Source organism: Aptenodytes forsteri, unplaced genomic scaffold (genome assembly GCF_000699145.1).
Source record: "Aptenodytes forsteri isolate BGI_AS27 unplaced genomic scaffold, ASM69914v1 Scaffold276, whole genome shotgun sequence".
Taxonomy (NCBI): Eukaryota; Metazoa; Chordata; class Aves; order Sphenisciformes; family Spheniscidae; genus Aptenodytes; species Aptenodytes forsteri.
The window spans coordinates 351,236-373,137 of NW_008795479.1; the positions used below are offsets into that span (position 1 = coordinate 351,236).

At 41.9% G+C, this 21,902-nt stretch overlaps 2 protein-coding genes across 2 annotated transcripts in view; both read right to left on the reverse strand.

The window, feature by feature from the left end:
* The window catches only part of LOC103900513 (selenium-binding protein 1), a 12,000-nt gene extending 10,378 nt beyond the window's left edge, over positions 1 to 1,622 (reverse strand). The window contains exon 1 of the mRNA XM_009281218.2: positions 1,604 to 1,622. Within this exon, the coding sequence (XP_009279493.2) occupies positions 1,604 to 1,622 (19 nt within the window). The remainder of the gene's footprint in view (positions 1 to 1,603) is intronic.
* A 2,127-nt stretch (positions 1,623 to 3,749) lies between these two features.
* LOC103900514 (selenium-binding protein 1-A) lies at positions 3,750 to 20,247 on the reverse strand. Its single transcript, XM_009281219.2, has 12 exons — positions 20,161 to 20,247; positions 14,587 to 14,640; positions 13,393 to 13,505; positions 11,545 to 11,730; positions 9,842 to 9,962; positions 8,577 to 8,759; positions 8,303 to 8,481; positions 7,189 to 7,267; positions 6,571 to 6,692; positions 6,311 to 6,403; positions 5,154 to 5,272; positions 3,750 to 4,507 (listed from the first exon to the last, which is right to left on the reverse strand). Exons 1-12 carry the CDS (start codon positions 20,162 to 20,164, stop codon positions 4,345 to 4,347), a joined length of 1,416 nt encoding a protein of 471 aa, XP_009279494.1. The 5' UTR covers positions 20,165 to 20,247; the 3' UTR covers positions 3,750 to 4,344.
* Positions 20,248 to 21,902: the final 1,655 nt, after the last annotated feature.

Genomic DNA, 21,902 nt, shown 5'->3' on the forward strand with positions numbered 1-21,902 from the left:
AGTTGACGGCAGGTGGCACAGCTCACTGCACACTGGCGGTGGCAAGACACAAACGGCTCTGGGGGCGGCAGAGGAGAAGAGCCCACCGGAGGCACGTGAGACAGAAAGACAGAGTGCTCAAGACTTTGGGACAAGTGGTAATGCAAACAGCCAGAAGGGCGGGGGCACATTTAAGACAAAAGGCAAATGTTGTTAGAAGCAGGCAGACTACGCAAAGCTCGGATCCACCACCCTGGCTCTCTTGATCACCTCACTGAGCAGGGACAAACCAAATGTCCCAGGGCTACAGGACTCACACCTGGTACACGCGGTGCCCTTCGGCACATCACTTCAGCAACAGTACCATGTACAGGCTACAAGGTTTGCTGGAGGGATCATCAGCGTAGCACAGCTACACTTCTTCTCCCTCAAGGCACCTCTCTGCCTTTTTTCCACTACTGTTTCAGCCTCCCCTTCCCCTCCAAGGGAGCGGTTTGCTGTTGGAGCAGGAGTCACAGGGGAGGGGGCAGAAAGGTCTGGCCAGAAGCACGGCAGCAGTGGGATCGCCCCTCCCCACTACAGCCCACAGCTACGACCGGACAAACCCATCCGAAACCCACATCCTTAGGTTGTGATTTCAGGCACCATGTAATGAGACGTGACTCCGGGCTGCCACTGAAGGGCCCTGCCATGTGCAGCCACAGGGAGACGGACGGTGAGCCACTTTTTTGGCAGCGCAGTTTTCTGCCGGATCAGCTCCTTCAACCGACTCCTCCCACAACCGCACGATCGCTCCATCTGGCACAAGAGGAGTGGCAGCACCACGCAGCTGGGGAGGACGGACGAGCAGGACCTGCTTCTTCTCCTCTTCCATGCCTCTGCCTGAAGACAGGCACTAGCACTTTTCCTTAAAAGTCCCTACGAGCACTGCAAATCAGACTCCAAGCTTGTAACAAATGAAAACAAGAACGGCTGACTTTTCTCCACTGATGGAGAAGGAAATTGCAGGAATGCATATGCTGAGCAGCATATGCATATGCTGAGCAGTTTAACTAAACATTTCAGGTTCCACTCCAAGGACTCATTTACACTTCTCTGTATGTAACAAGGCACTTCCTTACACTCTTACTCCTAAAAATAGGTGGTCAGTCTTCATCAGAGAAGTAGAGAGCTCAAGGTAGCAGACCAAAAAATACGTTTTTTTTTAATGGTGACTCTCATCACAACTGCTCCGGCTTCACTTAAGCAGAAACTGTTCTCCATTCTATAACTTTCCCAGCTAATAACGGGGATATAATATATCTTGCTGTCCTCCCCCACTTGTTGAAAATACTACAAATAGACTCTCTTTCTGGTATAAACACATCTACTTGTCCTGGATATGACCTGGCAGCCGAAATATAAATGAAAATGCAACCTCAAATTAATAATGAATGAGTGAAAACTAGGAAAGAGTTACTTATGAAGGAATAAGCAAGCTGCACTATGCCCTCCTGTGGCCATCTGGAATATCATCTACTTAGTTCCGAAAATTGAAGTCATGCTGATGCACTCGGAGGCAGTTTGGAAGTACCATGGATTGCAGAAGGTTAGGTCACGTTCACTGGCTTCTTCACATTCTTACCTACTTCCCAGTAGATCATGATTTCAACAAACAGTATCAAATAGTATGTGCAGACCCAGAGCTTTGTGTGCTTGTGAGTAAGGATGGATTTTGGCTAGTGGGTGAAACCTCTACACTACTACTGAATGAATATGTGAGTATCTTTTTTTGACCCACCAGATATCTGGACCTGCTCTGCATTCGCCAACTTATTTTGTTTCACTGCATGTGTTTCTTCCACTTTGACAAGCATGAGAGAGACCATGGTCAGTCATGAGGGTAAGGTTTCATACCACCTTCAGAGATTCTCCAAAAAGCAGGCATTTGACTAATGTCTGAAATTCTGGGGTCCATTTCCAATGGCCTCTGACTGACTGTGGGTATTTACCATGACAGCATCCCCTCAGAAACTTCCAATGAAGCCAATGAAGGTGTTGTCAATACAGTCAGGTGAGTCCATGGTAAAGCTCATCCTGCAATAAGGTAGACCCAGACAGGAACACATACTAAAAGCAGAATCTCTACTACGGACATGGATTCCATAAGCATGGCAAGACCCATTGGTTTCCTCTCAGAATCAGGAGAAACTCTCTACTCACAGCTTACCTTTTTCAGTACCCAGATTAGCAGGTGTTCAGAAAAATGAAATATTTTAATTCAAGAGAGTCCCACGCTTTGCTTTTCTCTTCCTTCTCTAAGCACCTTTTTACATTTAATATTTGCCTTTTACGAGGAATAGAAGCAATCCACACTTCAGTAGTTGTACACGCTTGTATGCAGGGGCATTTCCAACTGGGATTTCAGGATGGGACCCAGACTGGAGCGCTCACTGTAGCTGGAATGAGAAACCTCAGTCACCTTGCAATACGCTGATGGACTGAGAAGAGACCTGAGGGCCACCCTCACTAGCAAGTTTGTGATCTGTGGAAAATCACAACCTAAGATTGCTAGTAGAGTGAGAGAAACTCCTAGATGTACTTCTGTACTGCATGAAGACAGGCTGCAGTCTGCCCTCACGTGGCCAAGTGGAAGATCATGCACCTTTTCCAATTTAAAACGCTCAGTTGTATGGGAAATAGGTGTGAAAAAAATACAGGCTCCAGTAGTATTGGTTAGTAGCAAATGACTTCCTAACAAATCAATGACTTTCCTGGACAACATGAGATTATTTAGACACTGAGCACTCACTGCACCCACTCAGCATGGACTATTAGCAGCATTTACACGGATTAGCAGTGTATACTCCATTCTTGAAACCAGTCCCTTCGCAAGGCAAACAATGGGTCCTTGCAGCAAGATGGTTTAAACACCACCCATTTCTAACAAGAAGCTGCTGAAAATGGGCTTTTACATCAGACACAGGTGGCTACAATGCCATGTCAGTTAGAAAGCTTTCTGGCTTTACAAGGTCCTAACAGAACTGCTTGTTGCGGGTTTCAAAGAGGGGCAGCAGTCCAGCTGCCCTATGTTAAAAACACAAAACTGAACTCTCAAAGCCTGCTTCCAAATACTTTAGGCAAGACAGTAAGCAGCTGTGTACAGAATGAAGTCTTGATTATAAAGATCTGTCAGCTAGATGAGGATTTTGCCGTGGAAGCACAGTAAAAGTTGGAAAAAACCCCAGCCAAAAGGCTCCAGCGGGCAGTCCCATTAACACACTGCTCCTCCGACGCTGCTGATGTGATTCCAGCGTTACAACTGGCAATGCTAAAGCTCGGCAGGAAACGGCAGAGGCTGGCAATGGACACAGATGGGAAAGCAACAGATCTAGAGAGGCAGAAAAGAGAATCAGACCCAAGAAAGAGCTTCGGGAAGATGCATCAGGAACTGGCAAGAGAAGAAAGGGTGGAGTTGTGAGTGCTTGTCTGTTCAAGAAGTCGCGAGACACCTGAAAGACACCTGTAAGACACCTGCTGCTAGCATCATCTGGCTTTGGCACAGTGTGCAGAAAAGTTTTTTGCAGTTTTCTCCAGTCTTAGAAAATGGAAGAGAATCTTTGCTTGCAATAATGGGAACAAAGGTGGCTTCAGCGAAAATAAATACCTCACCAAAGAATTTTTAGACAAATGACACTGTTACTTTCAGAAATGACCTTACATTTAGGTTCTTTGAAATAGAAAATGCTGACATGCTAAAAAGAAAAAAAATGTGCTGCTCCACCTGACTTGAAGAACAATTTTATTGTTGATTTTTTATAACACATATGCACAAATGTTAAAATATAACCCAGCTCCGGAAACATGTGGCTTCATATTAGATAAGCATGATTTTTATGCTGTGTCTGCTGTAAAGCATTGATTACTTTATGAGCAAATTAAGCTTTGCAGGGACAGGACACTCTTGCTCTGGGGCAAGCCCATGGAATGTATCCTTCTTATGGAGTTATTTAGGAACAGCTTCTCCATCAGCAAACAGTGGCAAGACAAAGTGGCACCGAACAACGCAAACAGTCCTGAAAAGACTGGTGACCTCGGCCTTGAAACCTACAGTCAACAGTGATTACACAGGACCTTATGAAAGGGGAAGGAGTGGAGAAAATGAGATGTATATCATGTTTCAGAGATTCACTTGGCTGCCTCAGAATGAGAAGAAAGTGGAGCTTCTGTGGCTCACCCTAATGGAAGTCTAAATTTAGATAGCGGACAAAGTTCCAGCTGAACCGATTCACCTATACAAAAGGGAAGTGGAGGGTAGGGAGGAGAGAGAGGGAGAAAGAGAAAAAAAGACATAAAGCAAAAAAAGAAAACAGCACCATACTACAATTATATCCAGATATCAGAGGTACTGTCTCCACCAGGGTAACGAATCTCATGAGCTAGGACAGGCCCATCAGGTTCCTTCCCAAAATCCACTACGAAGTTTTTATTCACTTTCAATCCACCTCTTTCAGTATCCACATCAATCTGCAGCATAACAGAGCCTTCCCTGAAAAAGGGACAAGAAAACAGATATTGGGAAAAGGATTCATATTTGTTGCTCTTCTCTTCCATATTTGGGCAGGATTTGTCTTCATTTAATATAAAATGGAAAAAAACCCAGATTTAAACTGGGGCTTAGCAGGTCTCAAAAGTGAGTTACATCACCTCAGTGAAACCTGCAACCTCAAATTAGCAATGAATGACTGAAAATTAATAGCTGTTGTTGCTTATGAAGGAATAGGCAAGCTGCACTATGCCCTCCTGTGGCCATCTGGAAGATCATCGTCTCTTTTCTTTAATTCCAAAAAATAGAAAGTCATGCTGATACACTCAAAGGCGGTGCGGAAGTACTACAGATTCCAGGAGGCTAGGTCATGTTCACTGGTTTCTTCCCATTCTCATCTACTTCCAAATAGATCATGATTTCAACAAATAGTGTGCACAGACCCCAACTTTTGTGTGCCTGTTGAGCAGGGGTGGATTCTGGCTAGTGGGTGAAACATCTCTAGGTTGGTAGGCTGTGTGCAAAAAGTTACTGGATTCAGTCTCCCTGTGTGGGGAGTATACCAGCTGGTATATGCATATCACTATTTAAGAAAGAAATCTTGAACATGGGCTTGTACAGTCATCCTTTTTTACCAAAGTTTTCTTACTTGACAAGATCTGGGTAGAACTGCTTGTCCCATGCACTGTAGAGAGAGCTGCTGACATACAATCTCTTCCCATCCAAGCTAAGCTGAATCATCTGAGGTCCACCTGGCACCCTCTTCCCCTAAAATTATAATAGAGAACAAGGTGCTCAAGAAAGCTGCCACGGAGGTTGAACAGAAGAAATGCAACAGCAAGGACAAACAAAACAGCACGGCAGTTCTGCTACTCAGAGGACCATCCAGCACTCTGAAATCCTTGACACAAGAGCACCAAATCCCCTGTTTCGGAGCGAGAACAGTTTTTATTGGGAGTCTTACTCCTTATTAACGGGGAGCCTCGAAGCCAATCCAGATGAGTTCCACTTAATTCACAGAACTAGTAATGTAAGAAAGTAAGGGCTGAAGGGTTCGGGTTGCTGTACTTGGATGGAAGTGTCAAAAATCAAGAGATGGGTCGCGTAACACAGTTGCGAATAAGAACTTGTCTATACTGCAGCTCGGTCACAATCTGCACTATGAAGAAAAGGAGTATGTGGAACTTCCTCAGACTGCCTTCAATGGCCAACAGATCTTAGCCGTGACCATATTCAGTTAACAGATCTTAGCCATGACCATATTCAGTTCTTGCACATCCCATGAGACTTTCCATAGATAGCTGCCTTGACAGTGATAATATTAATGCACATTGATAATGACCAGAGACAATTAATGCTCTTTCATTTTTCTATCACGATGCCAGATGCCATCGAACTCTTTACACACACACAGATGCACATGGACACACCCCACTGCAGAATGAGCTGGTTTAGTGCTTCAACCATCAGCTGTTGAAAGATTATCAGAAGCAATGATGGCAGTGTGATGAATGCACACTGCATTAGCTTTAAATTAGCTAGCTAACAACTGCAGGGAAGATGTAATTACACAGGTTTCAGTACAGTTGAACAGCTTGTCCAATTCCACCAGGGACCCAGAACACTTACCAGGATTTACTAGCTCCAGTCCATGCTGAAATGTGAGACCTGCCCAGGCTGTAAGCCAAGATATAAACTAGCTCAGGTATGGCTTTATATGTTGTACATTTGTCTGAGGTGTAGCGCTATTTCAAAATGGATTACAATTAGCAGAGCACTGACAACGCGCATGTTAGGAAAACTTACTTTGATCACAAATGGCTCTGGCTGACACTGCAATTCCTTGTCTTCCACTACAGTTACAGGCCCACCTTTTGTGATACTGCCTCCCAGAAACACCTGTAACCAAGGGAATGTGTGAGAACAGGCGTCGGCTATCAAACGAACATGAAAGCAATATAGTGACAATTCTCAAGCAAAAGTAAATTGTCATTTTCTCCTTTTAAAAAAGAGGAAATAAGACTCTACTGTCCTTGTACACGACAGCTTTTCTGATGCTGGCTTACCTGTCCCACCAGCTTGGGCTTGCGGGTGTTGGAGATGTCGTACTGGCGGATGTCTCCATGCAGCCAGTTGCTGAAATACAGGAACCTGTCATCCAGCGAGATGAGGATATCAGTAATAAGACCTTCAAGAAAATATTCAGTAGCAAAGTCAGGAAACGGACAGGACCAGCAACAAACAAGACCACAAGCCTATTATCTTTCAAAATTCTATTCATAGTAGCCTCAGAAAAACAGGTTAAGATATGGGTTGAACAAACACAATCACCCTTGGAAACCCAGTGCCTACTCAAAGGCAGTTCAGGCTCTACCAGCATCCCCAGGACCATTCCTGAACACTGTGAGCTCGTGCTGAAAGACCCAAACTCCAAGTATTTTTCTAGAGAAACTGACCTCGAGCATTAGGCAGTGTGGGAGCAGAGGTTTGACAATCTCCTGCTTGGTGGCTCATAAGCAAGGCTAATTTGGTTACATCAGAAGTGTTACACAAAGAACCCAAACAGAAATTTAGTATTTTACAAGTGTTTGTCATTTAAGGATAAGATTTTGCAAAAAGCTACACTGTACCAGGGAACTGAAGAGGACACACCCCATTTCTTTTCCAAACATGCTCACACTAACCAGGCATGTCAGGGAGAAGCCATCCTTGCACCTTCTTGCTGGGTACTTCAATCACCTTCTCCGCTGCCCAGTCTCCTTTCTGCAGAAGGTACAGGAGAGAACACAGCATTTATTGCCTTGATGTTAGCCAAGAGGGCTCAGCTATGCATGACAGAGGGAGGAGAAGCAAATAGTGCTATTTATTTAACAGGTCCTGTACGGAGGTGATATGCACACTGCAAATAAGTGTTACCAAGGGGTGAGGATGGTAACTACACTGCCAGTGAGAATGTTAATGATTAAACTATGCAACAACATCTCAGACAGACTGCTGCAACAGTAGCAGAACTAAAGACTGCTAATCTCCTACAGTTTGGTGTCCTGTCTGTCTCCAGCTTGCCCTCTAAAATGCCAACAGCTCTACTCCCTTGTCCGTGACACCATCACTTTCCCTCCCTCCTCTACCTTCAGGTCTTCCCTATGCATCCAAATACTGGCTGAGCAGCAGGCAGCACACATTGACACTGGTGACAAGTTTCACATGTTCTGATTAGCTGTCCAACTGATACATGTTTGTTGACCAGCTTGCAGGCCAGAAAGAAAGCTGTTGAGCTAATGCTGCAGCTATCTCCTTAGTGCAAGTGTTCATTAGATTGACTCACGTTCAAGTCATCACTAATGTTCTATCATTGGCAAGACCTTCCCCTCTTTGAGACTCTCACAATTCATTAGCTGTGATTAAAATGATCAACAAGTTATTGTGGAGGGCAGGGGAGCTGGAAGTGGGGCTGACAGACCAGCGCTACGACCTCTTAAGCTTTGCCTCCTTTCAGGATCAGGCTGCTGAAGACTTGCATGCTGGACATCAGCAACACGGCTGCAGAGGTACCCAAAATGCCCACCAACCGCAATTGCTCAAAGATGAGGGACTACAGAGTAGCTTCAGAAAGCCATGGCATTGGCTTGTACGCATGCAGGTTTGCTCTCTGACACAATGTTATAGCTTGGCTAGAATTAGATTGGAATTAGGAGCCCTATTTTTTTAATCAGAATTCTACTATTTCCTAAGTGATTGGTGGATTTTTGAAACAACCAGGTTTGAGCTTCTATGTTTGCCATGGCTTTCATTACTTACCTCTGTCTTGTAGAGCCGATGCACTGCACTACTCAGAGCACACCCAACAAACCCCTCTGCAGCATCCGGATTGTGGAGGAATCGAATTTCCAAAGGTATGGAGCCCTTCCCCAAGTCAATTGCCTGAATGTAGGTGTGAGTGCTCCAGTCCCACACGTTAATGCGGCGGCCATAATGCCCTAATAGATCAGGTCAGCCAAAAATAAGTACAGAAGATATTAGTTTAACGAAGAATCACTTTTACTTTTGAGAGTTTAAACAAATGCTCCCTCACCTCTCTCTACATCAGCTGGCTTAAACCCATCTGCCAAGACTTTTGGGGCTCCCCATTCGGTGCTCATCAGGACATTGTGTCGTGGCTGATACCAGAAGTCATAACCCAGGGGGGGTACCTTTTCCCCATTCTCCCAATTTCCTTTCACTTCAAAGGTCTCTCCGTCCAGCAAAATAAAGGCACCTGATATAAAACCCAAAGAAAATTGTTTGAAGACATTCACACAAATTCACAGCTTTATATAAATAATATATTAATATTTAAATGTCTATTTTCTAAACATGCTGTAAAATGCAACTCTGTGCTTAAGGACAATTTTGTGATTCCGTTGGTATTGCTTTTGTGGACTAAAGCAAATGAAAGCTGGATTTTTAAAGAACTTCATCATATTATAATGAATTTTTTAAGCTCCAGTTGGTTCTATTTCTACTCAAGTCATTCCAATAAATCAGTTAGCCTCCTAGAGTACATTTCAATTAAGAGATATCTTAGAGAAGATCCTGGAGGAGTCACCTCTGTTATTCTTTGCTTGCCACCAATACCCTTGAATTACGTACATAATATGCATCTATTCAAGGACATGTTTGCCCACAATCCAGAAGAGAAAAACCCTGTGAAAAGGAGCAGGGTTCACCACTTATCACCTGAAGTACATTTCTCCTAATAGCTAGTATTTCCCTTTAGATGTCAGGTAGTTTACATCTGACTAGGTAACAAAATTTATACGCAAGAATCCTTCAAAATTTTTAAATGGGAAATGCAATCTAGAATAGCTTGAAAGGCTTAACTTTCATTAGACAATGAGACAAAGACGATTTAGGTTGGCAACAGAATCTTTCAAGTCCCAGTCACAAATACTGAGCTGATACAGATTATGTTCAAAAGCAATTCTTCCTTGCTCTATGCTGAAGGGGCCCAAGTGGAATGTTAATGGGTTTCTTGCTCGCATTATAACCACTAGAGTTGGTCTTCTTTAGTAATGTATTTGAAAGAGAGAGAGAGAGACATGGAAGCGGAACTCATCAACAGTCCCACAGAGGTTCCTCCACATCAGGTCTGAATTGTTGTGGCAGAACAATGTCCATACAGCTCACCTGGTAACTGAAGTATTTATTCTACAGTTACATAAACAACCGCTGGAATGGTTATGTGCACAAAAGAACTGCAAGCTCTTAACAATGCATCTGGCTTTGCAGCCTGTACTTTGGGGGTGTGATACTTCTATACCGCGTATACTTTTCTAGAGTAATGAAGGGGATTAATACCTTTTCCGTTGCCAGAAGGGTCTCCCAAACAGCTGATTAAGATTTCACCACTGCCCAGACAGTGAGAGGTGTGAGGATTAGCCACGTTACCCTTCCAGAACAACTCCACTGGCTCAACAATCTAAAATGAGTATACACAGTCAGTCACCTTCGCCAAGATCACTACAGAATACCCGCTCCACCTCTAAGAGTTCAAGTTTCAGAGAGAGAGGAAGGAGTGGGAATGGCTATGTGTGAAGGGGATTGTTTTCTTTGCTACTTTGTTTTTTGAGTACCTGCCACCTCCCGCTTTCCACTCTGCCCAGTAATACAGTACCATCCACGACATTTATTTGTTCTTCTCAAAAATATAAACAGCAAGAGTTGCATGGTTAGAATCAGTCCAATTCCTGCATCAGTGAGACACTGACATCTGCGTTTGTTTTAATTAGTATCAGTGGCAGAAACACCACTTGTGTGCATTCAGCCATCAGCTCTCACTGGAGTAGTAGCAGTTCAGAGGGGAAAAAAAAGAAATCTTTGAGGCTTGCCAGAGACTCAGTTTGAAATAAAATTCACTGTACAAGAAGAGACCTTTGGGGGTTTTTCCACTGCATTAATAGTTAAAGGCTGGCAAGGTTCTAAAGAACTCAAAACTGAAAGACTATGAATGAGAGTCTTTGCAGGCAGGTGGGGTGGGACAAAAGACCACTTAAAAGTTTCCTTACGTTCCACATTATGACCCATCTTCAAAATATGTTTTTGATCACTAAATTTGCCTCTGCCAAACCTGGAACTTTGTACTGAAGTTTCACACGTTGCTGTAGGATTCATCTGACCAAGTATAGACGCTGACAGCATATATATTTGTATCTAAGCTAATCCTCTATGCTTACTTTATCGTCACTGAAAAGAAACAAACACTCTTAAGACACAATTCCTTTACCTTAAAACAGTTTTCTAAACTAGGTTAGACAAATCTGACTCCAGCAATGCCTATTTCTCTTTCACTGACTGTAAAGAGAATCTAAACAGTTAGACATGGAAAAGTATAAGTCTATATCCGAACCTGTATCTATGCCAATATCTGTATCTCTGCCAAATGAATTCTATTGCAGTGGAAGTTTTATTTTGGGAAAATTTCGATTGTTTCCATGAACAAGAGATTTCAAAAAAAGTTCATTTCCCCATATTAAAACATTTTCTTAATTTTTTCTTTTAAAAAAATCTACATATCACATGTTTAGGAACCAAGGATTACAAATCAAGGAGGAGGTGTCCTTTACAGAAGAGATCTGGTTTTGCTCACTGAAAATCCAATCAAATTTGAACTCATCTCTGAAAAACATACAATCTACATATGCTCGGCTGAATGTGTCAGGTAGGAGTTTGCCTCGTGATCTTGCAGTCAAAAACAGTAATACAGTGTGCAACTACTTTGACTGAAATTCATATTGCAGAGGCAGGTTGAATTCTGGAACTTCCTAATTTTTGAGTGTTTGACACCACATTTACTCGTATTTCTTTAGTGCAAGATTTTTGTGTGTAGTTTATCAATAAATTGTAGGAGTTTCAAAACTCCCACAAGTTCCTAATATTTGACAAAAGCTTCCGTAACTGTTCTGACTCCCCTATTCTAATTTGAAGTTGGAATCCATAAAATCACTGTCTCTTGGTCAAAATATAAGAAAAAAAAACCCCAGCTTAAAGTCATCTAAATATACCTTATGGATCCTAGGAGCTCGCAAGTCTGTTCCCACATCCACCACATAAATGCGAGAAGAGATCAGGCTAGGTAGAATCAGACGATTTCTTCTCTTTGTGGCATCCCCAAAGCAGCTGCTACAGGCATTCCACCCTGAATGATGGAGCTCATCCTTAAGATTCGGCATGGGCAGGCGATGGATCACCTACAAAGTCAGAGACAGATTTAAGATTCAGTCTGGTATAGTTTTTCCCCTAGGCAAAGAAATGGGTCTTTATGTCAAAGCATAAATTAATAAAGAGCAGAAGGAAACTGCTATTTGTTATTCAGGAAGCAGATTCAGCCTGAGATATGCAGAGCTGAAGCTGTAAAGTGGGAGAAGAAAGTTGGACATCATGATTGCACAGCGTTTGTTAAAAGTTGTATGCTATTAAATTAATCCAAATCTTTAAAAGACTCTATTTAATTAAGGAGACATGCAATAATGATATGGAAAAAAACAACAGAAAAAAACATCACTTGTCCATGTGCTGCAAGTCTCTGACTTTACAAGATTTACCTGATTACAACTGGGTCTGACTGTAGCAAACTGACATGTTAATTTGCACTCTTGCTTCTGATTTTTACTTTTCCGCTAAGAAAAGCGGAAAAAGTAAAAAATATAACTAAGAAAAGTTGAAAGATTACAGCTAAGTTTTGTCAAAGTTTTAGGAGATTTGTTTCCTCCACTCCTCCGCAATAAAACCCTAAGCAGTAGCTCTAAAAAAAAGAACAAATTATGAAAATATTGTCAAATCAGATTCGCCACTCCTTAAACACATGGAGATCAGAGTCCAAAGTACCTTCAGTAATTTGAGTCATACAAGCACTGCATGTTTAAATGCAGTTCAGTGTACACTATCTGCAGTAACAAACTGAGCAGCTTAAGGACAGTCTTACCAGTATTTTGGATGTGGTTTATTGGTAGCTACCTACTGTCCTGGTTTCGGCTGGGATAGCTAATTTTCCTCCTAGTAGCTGGTACAGTGCTGTGTTTTGGATTTAGCATGAGAATAATGTTGACAACACGCTGATTTTTCAGTTGTTGCTAAGCAGTGTTTATACTAAGTCAAGGACTTTTCAGCTTCCCGTGCTTTGCCAGTGAGGAGGCTGGAGGGGCACAAGAAGCTGGGAGGGGGCACAGCCAGGACAGCTGACCCAAACTGGCCAAAGGGCTATTCCATACCATACGACATCATGCTCAGTATAGAAATTGGGGGGAGTTGGCCGGGGGCCGGCGACCGCTGCTCGGGAACTGGCTGGGCATCGGTTGGCGGGTGGTGAGCAATTGCTATTTTACTTTATTTTATTTCAATTATTAAACTGTTCTTATCTCAACCCACAAGTTTTCTCACTTTTACTCTTCCAGGGCGGGGGGGAGTGAGCGAGCAGCTGTGTGGTGCTCAGTTGCTGGCTGAGGTTAAAACCACGACACTACCCACAGCTTTCCATTTATGAAGTAAATGGATTAGATTTATAATGCCTAATGTGCAGAATTTCCCAGGGTATCAGACATCCTACATTATAAACGCTGTCTACACTACTGACACATCCCGAGGAAATATCACCTTCTAGAGCTTAATACTCATGCTCAGTATAAATCAGTAATGGTGTTACAAAAAGAACTATTAAAATACTAAGTAAAAAAATGCTCTGAAAGTGTCTTGAGACTAACAAGATAAATGTTAGCTTTCAGTAACCTAGTAAGAAAAACAGCAGAGGATTTGATTGGTTCTCAACACAAATATCTACTTGAAAATGATTATGCGAACCCAAATATTCGCCACCCTAGAAAACGGAGCACCGGAGCCATTCTACACACAGGTACCTGGCAATAGTGCGGAGATTTGGGGTCAACATCCACAGTGGCCAGGTAGTCAGGTTTCTCTATCCCAGTGTTTCTGTAGATACAAGGCAGGTACACAATCTCCTCCCGGGGACCTTTCAAGGCAGAAGTCTTGTTTAATACATCAAAAGAAACTGTTTTTACAAAAAGCTGTGGTTAACTTTAATAGACTCTTCTCTGGATTTAATCTCTCTGTCTGTAAATTGTGATTCTTCCTAGGAAGCTGAACCTCAGTATTTCCATTTTATGGAGAAACACTAGTAGTACATAGTTTGAGCAGCCAGAAATTGCCAGGAGAAAATGCTTATTCAGCTGTGGGGCCTTTCCACTCCCTCGCCCTCCTAATGTAAGAGGCCCTGGGGATGCAATTATTTTCCTGAAAAAGGACAGTACTGGAGACCACCTTCCCACCTGCAAGGCCGTGCCAAGCCTCTCCTTTCCCCAGTTACACAAGTGATTGACTCCCTGCTGCCAGGGCCCAGATTTCAGTCTACCTATGCCAAAAGCCTACTTATTACAATCTATAAAATTGAGGCTTTTAAAATGTATCGAAGGACTCACGGGGAAGTTCTGACACTATTAAAAGCTACAGCAAAAGTCCTCAAGGGCTTTAGCGAGGTTCAGGATTTAGCCAGACACTGCTGGGAAGAACAGAACATAACTTTTGTACAGCTACAAGTGGATGGGAAGCTTCACACAGTATACCCTACAGTCCTTTCTCCTATTTTCTCCTTCTTCTGTCCTAGACAGTCACTTGTTTTTATGAGAGAGTCTGAGGGCAGTCTATAAAGGTCTCCATCCAAAAACACAATGAAACTTTTTTTTTTTTTTTTAGATTAAAGACTTGTCCCCAATATTCTTAAAGCAAAGCTCTATTTTGCAGCATAGAAAAACAGAACAGTTTGCCGAGTGTTAGCATCCTATAGCCACGCATACATCTAAACCCAGACCCACTTTGTTTTAGTGCTATGATTTCGTGAACTTATGGTAACAGAGCTTGCATGCTTTGCCCAGAGTTGGGTGCAAAATGAAGTAAAATCTCTTCTGATATTTAAAGTCTCCTTGGCCTTGCTAATTAACAAGCCACTCTGGAAGGCATCTACCTAGTCTTCACCTAATTTGGAAACAATTCCTTTACTGAAGGCCTGGATTTAGAAAAGTTGTTACAGTACTTGCCTTTCATGGCATCCAAAGGAGTTGCATATCCTGGACCACATGCTCCGCATTTTGCTGATTGAAGAAAAAAAAAAAGAAGTTCTTTTAATCTCCAAATTATTTTAAAGCATATCTCTAAGAGGGCATTGGCTTTGCATTCAGAGATTGACAAATCTTAGATCCAATTTCTACATTGCCAAACACCTGTAAGTCTCGCTGACTCCAGTCAGTGCTGAGGTTACTTGAGTTTCTGAAAATATACACAATATGACACTCCACACTCAAAAATAATGGGAAATTTGGGGCTTCATTTCAAGGAGTTCAGCCTCACAATTTTAAAGCACATTCATATATGACAAGGGTCTGGGTCTCCAATTATTTTAAAGCATATCTCTAAGAGGGCATTGGCTTTGCATTCAGAGATTGACAAATCTTAGATCCAATTTCTACATTGCCAAACACCTGTAAGTCTCGCTGACTCCAGTCAGTGCTGAGGTTACTTGAGTTTCTGAAAATATACACAATATGACACTCCACACTCAAAAATAATGGGAAATTTGGGGCTTCATTTCAAGGAGTTCAGCCTCACAATTTTAAAGCACATTCATATATGACAAGGGTCTGGGATTTAAGAAAATTGTGTTAAATGTTTTACAGAGAGCTGCTGAATCACTGCCAGATGAGTAAGTAGACAGATTGCCCAATTTGAACAACCCATTTTATTATTACTGGAAAGCCTCCAGTCTTTCTCTGCATATAAATGCTGAAGAAGTGGTTATTTTTAAGGATTTACAGCCTGGGTAAGAGGCAATACTGCAGGTGACCAGTAAGACCAGGAGGAAGGGGAATTATCAACCATGGCACCTTCTATTAAAAACTCAGCTCCCCACCTCTGCTCTCACGCCACCATTAGAGCTGCCAGAAACCGTCCTTGAACCGGCATTCCTCATTCACCACTTCCAGCACAGCAACTACATCACAAATCAGACAACTTAGTGGGGAAACTGTAGTTTTACGAAGCTAGAAAGGGAATCTAAATGTCCTCCGGAAAAGAGAACCCCACAAAAGCAGAAGGAGCATGTCTGGTTCAAGGCTGGGCTCTGCGTTAGGAGGAACATGTCATTTTATAGGGGCAGAAGACTGAGAAGCAATGCTCTTCTGCGCCGAGAGTCAAAACCAGCCCATGCATCTGGGTGTCTCTATGCACAAACCCTCAACATTTCAACGGAGAATGGGAACTGCAGCAATTGTTATCTACAGCTTCTCTATCTGGAAAGTGATGTGTTCACTTCCAAAAAGATAGGACTGCTATATTAGGATTTTCCAGAGTTAAGAGCTTGAGCCTCAGTAAGCATAAAGCACTGCTCACTACTAACACGTAATACTTCGTAAGCGTTTCAGCTTGCTTCTAAAAAGTTTCTTACCTCCCTTTGTATCAGTTTGGATCTCAATCAACATCTAAGTAAAAACTATATTAAAACAGTTTCGTACACAGCGATTTCTACTCTAACACAGTCAACAGAACATATACGCTCAGATTTGCATCAATAAATTGTTGGCTAGAACTAAGAAAATATTACCCCGAAATATTGCTTCAAGGGGCAGTTACAACAAGTTGCAGGTTTATAGGCTTAACTGACGCACACAAATCTCTTCTAGTCACGGAGCTGCAGGCCTGCTGAACACAATGCAGGAAGCTTCTGCTCTATTCCTAAACGGAACTAGCATATAATCAGCTGTTTAAAACACAAAAATATAGAAGTGCTGTGCAGCAGGATGCCAACGTATTTTTTCAATATGGCATGAAGTGAAATGCATGTTGACAGAAGCAAAAACATAGTATAGTTGCCTCCCTCCGTTACCTCAAGTATCCGTAATAAAAATAAGCAAACCAGCTAATTATTTGCCATTCTCTGATATTTAAAAAGAGAAGTTGATAGCAACAGTTTTTTTCAGAATGCCATAGATCTAAGATTTCAAATCCAGAGGTAGCGACAGCTCCAGTGCCCATTTAAGTATGGAGCCTTCTTTGGAAGGCAAAATGCTTCAAGCAATTTGCTCACTGCACGTGGAGGCTCATAACTTTAAAAACTGGATCTTCTCAAAAAGAGTGATTTAGTACTTTAGATTTAATTTCACAGTCTTTGTGAAATATTTTTATCTGGAAACACAAAATATAAAGTTTGCTTTGTTCCATTTATGTCTAAGCTGTAATTTAAACTTTATTCCAATTTTCTCAATCACCTAAATTAGCAGGAACTCAGTATGCATTAGACCACAGCTTAATTAGCATTGCAAATGCGGTTTTCTGCAGATTACTTTGAGAAAAAGATTATTTGTGCCAAATTGTTTTCCAGAGAAAACATACAGCAAGATGATGAACGTTTTCCCTTCCTTCTTCTCATGCACATTTTTCTCTCCTTTCCCTCTGATCTTGTTCAAACACTCTTTTATTCTGAACCATTGTATCTAACTGCCTGAAGATATCCGTGGATGATGCAAGCCCTTCCGTGTTACACGATGCCAAGCTCATTTGTGAATACAAAATAAGGTTTTTGTCATGAAACTGTGATTTGCACCATCTTGTAGCAACTCGTTAACAATAATATTTACATTGCTATGTTAATAATCCATGGTTAAACACATTAATATTACTTGTTGCGTTCCAGATCCTCCATTAACCTGGCAGCTGACCAAGTGTTTTGAATACCAGGAAGTGGGACGCTATATCACATACGTGTGGTTTGCAACCTCCAGAGAGGACAAAAGCATTGAGATTTTCTTGCTGCAATGTATGTTACACCTTTACAGGCAAATTCTCTCACAGTAGCTTTCCATCCACAAAGTCCACCTTCCTTGCCTCTCTAAATCAAAGAACGTTTCTCTACCGCCAATGGCTCACACGTGAATTTAACAGGAAGAACATACGCATTTAGCTTTAACTGCTTCATTGTACAATTTTCCTTTTTTCACAAATGAAGTTACAATAAGCCAAATTCCTCCTTACTCCTATGCAGTTATTTGTATATAAAGCTGATAAAAATCTCACAGTTCCCTTTGTTACCGTTGTCTACAGCAATTCTCTCCTGTGGAGAGCAAAGGGAACTGGGGAGTCCAGTCTAGTTTCCTTTTGCTTTGTATTTTTTCATGTCTTTCCATCTGTTCTGTTCCGCTTTTTGGAGAACAGGAGGGACAGTAAACCAAAGGCAACTGTCCAATCCTTCGTGAGCCACCAACAATGATCCACAGGCCACTCTGGAAAACTCCATACAAATCAACAGCAAGGTTGGGGGATATTTTGCTACGCTTACAACAGCTGAAAATATGTAAGCTGTAATTTCCCACATAAAGCATAATGAGGGACTCCCTGCAGCTTTTCATCCACTCAGTAAGTTTTAGACAAAAAGGAGGCAGTTCTCAATGTCATAAATGTTAGAAGTGCTTCTCTGACGGTGGAAAAGACACCGCACTCTTTTGGGTGGCAGTGAAGAATAAAAACTTTTCATTTCCCTCATTTTTGGGGGCACCAAGTCGTACCACAGTGCCAAGTAAAATCGCATACTGTGCAAGGTCAAAGAGTGACGACTGGATCTGTCAGTCCAGTAGTCACAGCGTAGAGGAACGGTCCAGGCACCTCTGGGTTCGTTTGTCCCTGTTACTGGGTGAGCCAAGTCACCGTGTTGCTCTGCATCTCTGAATACAAGCGCTTCCTCTCCGCCTTTTCAAGGGCTGTAAAGTCTTCAGAGGTGCTGAGCTCCTCAGGGCAAAGAAATAACGGGAAATACAGATCATCCCAAAGGACAACAAATACCACAAAACATTATAAAAGCAAGATTTAGGAGATTGTTTTATGAAAAACTTCTGAAAGTAGCTATTTTTAAAAAAAATAAAAGGCCAATCCATTTATACTTACCTAATCAGTGTGTTACAAGTTTTGATGTGATATGCAAAGCCTCTGAAGAAGCTGCAGCATGAGCAAACTATACTCAGATTAACCTGGAGTCACTAGTAGTCTGGTTAATGAGGTTTACAGATTTACAACAATGGGTAATAGCATTGTAAACAAATATCCCACCTGATAAAGCGCAATTTCATAATACATTTGGTAACTATTAACACAAGAAAGAGGTATTCTTTGATAGTTTGGGTTTAACAGCGTGAAATAAAGGAAAGGAGCAGGAAAGACTTTGTCTTTTCATATGCACTGTTTTATGGCAGCAGAGTTCTTCAGCTCACTTAAGACAACCTGTGAAGGTGCCCAAGACTCTTTACTCTATAGAGGGAGTTTAGGACAAATGTGGCAATAAATTAGGCACCTCTGTTGAGAGCTTAAAGTTAGGTGGAATAAATCTGGGCCAAACTGGCCCTTTTGCAGAGCCTGAGTAAATAGAGAGTCCTCTGAAGTTAAGGTGTATGCATGGGTTAAACACTGACATATTAAAAAATGAAGGTAGGCAAATCTGGTTTATGGTATGATTGTGCTAAACTGCTGAAATGAACACACAAATGGGAAAAAATAAATCAGTGTATCAGCTGTGCTATATACACAACAAGACACAGGCTTTACAGAACAACAGAGACAAAAGCAGCACATTCTTTCTGGTAGACAAGTCTTTTTCCAAGTAACAAATTATGCACGCAGACTTTAATGATCTGTTAAATTTTTGAAGAGCAGTCCAAGACTTGATCTTCTACGCTGCCAAGAGCATACTTTTCCAAACCTTGTGACCAATCTATCACCATCATGCTACTTTAAGCTTTAAGGTGCAGTATTTAACTGACTCTTTATACACTGCCTAGCGACTTCTTACAGACTGCCGCAACCATTTTGACAAAACTGTCATTATCACAGGTTACCAACTGAAACTTACAGTTTGTTAGAAAGCAAAGCAAAACAAATGTAATTGCACTACTAGTACTTACAAAAGCACAAAAAGGTAAACATTCACCCTAGGCAGATAAACCAGAGGAGACACTTCTGCTGAGTCAGAATCATTGTTTTCGTTTGTGTAGTAAGGGCTTTTTTTTAACTAAGATCTACAATCTTACCCCATTTTGTGAAATCACAATGTAAGTGTCCCCCTTGCAAATTATACAATAATATATTCACATGCAAAAAAACTTCCATCTATTTTAGTCCCCTCTCTCCATTTTCCTGTCCATGTATCCAAACATGAAAGTCCATAAAACTTATATCGTCTATCACAAAAATAGAAGGAAAAAGTTAAATTCTGGTCCTCAGTTTCCCAACAATCTTCCTATGAGTCATTCACGTTCACAGTCAACCAGAGTAGCAAGTCCAAATGCTTATTTCAGTTTCTAAATGCTGAGGTACTAAAAGAGACATTTAATGGTAGCATAAAAGGCATTTACTGATAGCATTAAGGCTACTTATTTAAAACCATGGGGGGGGTCCATAGCTTAAAGAAGTAAACCTTTTAATAGTCGGAGGAAATGCTGAGCTCCAGCCCCGCGTCTCTCCTTACCAGTCCACCATGCTAACGAACCCCCTGGCCCCTGCTTACAAGTTTCACAGTGCAGAATTGTAGCCAAAAGCAGCAGATCCCGGCTGGATCCACAGGCTGGATCTCTTACCCATGTCGGATCAGACACCCAGGGCCGCTGGGTGCGTGCAAGAGGAAGCACAGCTGCCTGGACTGGATTCTTGTGAAGCAAAAGCTGTTCGGAGAGGGTCATATATACAAGAGTGAAGGGGCGGGCAGGACTAGGGAGAGAAACTGCCAAGGGGAGGATCCAGTGCAGCTGGGAGTGCGGGAGGACGGGGACAGAAATTCAGCTTCTGCTTGCCAGGAAAGAGCCAGGGAAGCTTTCAAAGCTCTGCTTGAGCCCACGTCCTCTGCTGCACCCGGCTCTGACGCTGCTGCACTTTCCACCTGCTCCTGTTTGTATTCCAGATACGCTCATGTGGGTATTTTGTACCCAAGTAACCACCCTCACGCAGAGAGAGCCTGCATGCTTTCTAAGAGCAAAGGGGGAAACAGTTGTGCTTTAAAACTCTTGATTTTGGGCAATGTTTCATGTTCTCCAGGAGTCAGTGCAAGCCAGACCGGATCACAGCTCTCAACTGTGTCTGGTTTGGCAGGCAGCAATGTTTTTAACATTTCATGGCCCTTCAATCCCTTAAACAAGGCAGCTACAAAAAGACAACTTGCCTGCTGAAAACTTCACAGAATTACTTCTTAAAGAAGATTCTTTCAAGATTGACAGCTTCCCCGGAGCATTGGAAAATCTGGATTTCACTCTTTATTCCATCTGGGGATTCTGCTGAACTGTCCCTAATAAGAATTAGTCTATTATTTCCCATTGATTTTTTAAAGGACAGTACTTTTTCCTAGGCAACATTACCTCTGTCATTTCCAAAACATTCTCAAGAAAGGATACTGCATTTTACAGCCCTGTCCCACTTCTTCTCTGCCTTTTACATAAGCCACCAGTAACAGCAGAAAAACTAAATGGTGCTGAAACACTAGAACTATTTAAGCAATTCCCTCCATTAAGCCAAGAGAGTGTCAGGGAGAGATGATAAACAACCTATAACTAACCATTTATTTAGATTTATTTAGTGAACTGAGCCTTTTTTTCCTGATCACGAATTAGACAAATGCTGTCTGTTAACTTGTTTACCGCTTCAGACTGCTAGCTAAATAGTTTGTGCAAACAAATTATTGCTCAAAAATGCTTTTTTCTAAATTTTGTTTTCAATACTCCACAGCTGTAGTTAGGTATTTGAACTGTGTGATGGGCCATCCCAGCCATGTCTCTCTCATTTGACGGGCTTTCTTCTGCTAACTGATTCAAAGAAAGATAATTTCGGGGAAAAAAAAGGTATTTTTATTATTTTTGCCCACAAATCCTTAGTGTCTGTTGGACTGTTCAACTTTCATTAAGAGTTCCTTGCATATCTATCACTCCTTCGGGTCTTTTCCTCCTCAGATACAGCCTTGTCTGTCCAACAGTTCCTTCCCTTCTTAACTTTTCATTTTAAAACACTACTTTACTACACATAAGCTTGATTCAGTGTTTTTTTAAGCAGCTATTAAAAATGTGAGTAATTTATTTCATAAACTTGAGAGACTATGTCCTCAGGAGGCACCATGAAACGCTAACTGAAGATCCACCTCGAGGAATCAGGCCTGCCTCTTCAGACCAGTGTGCTCCTGAAGAACCCCACTGACGCTACAGGGACTCCAAGGATGAACAGGAGTTCACAAACATCACTTCAATTACAAGATCTACGACCTGGATTTTAGGTGGAGTGGGTGGGAATTTAGTCATTCTCAGCAATGACCTACTTCTGCTTCCATCAAAATCGCCAG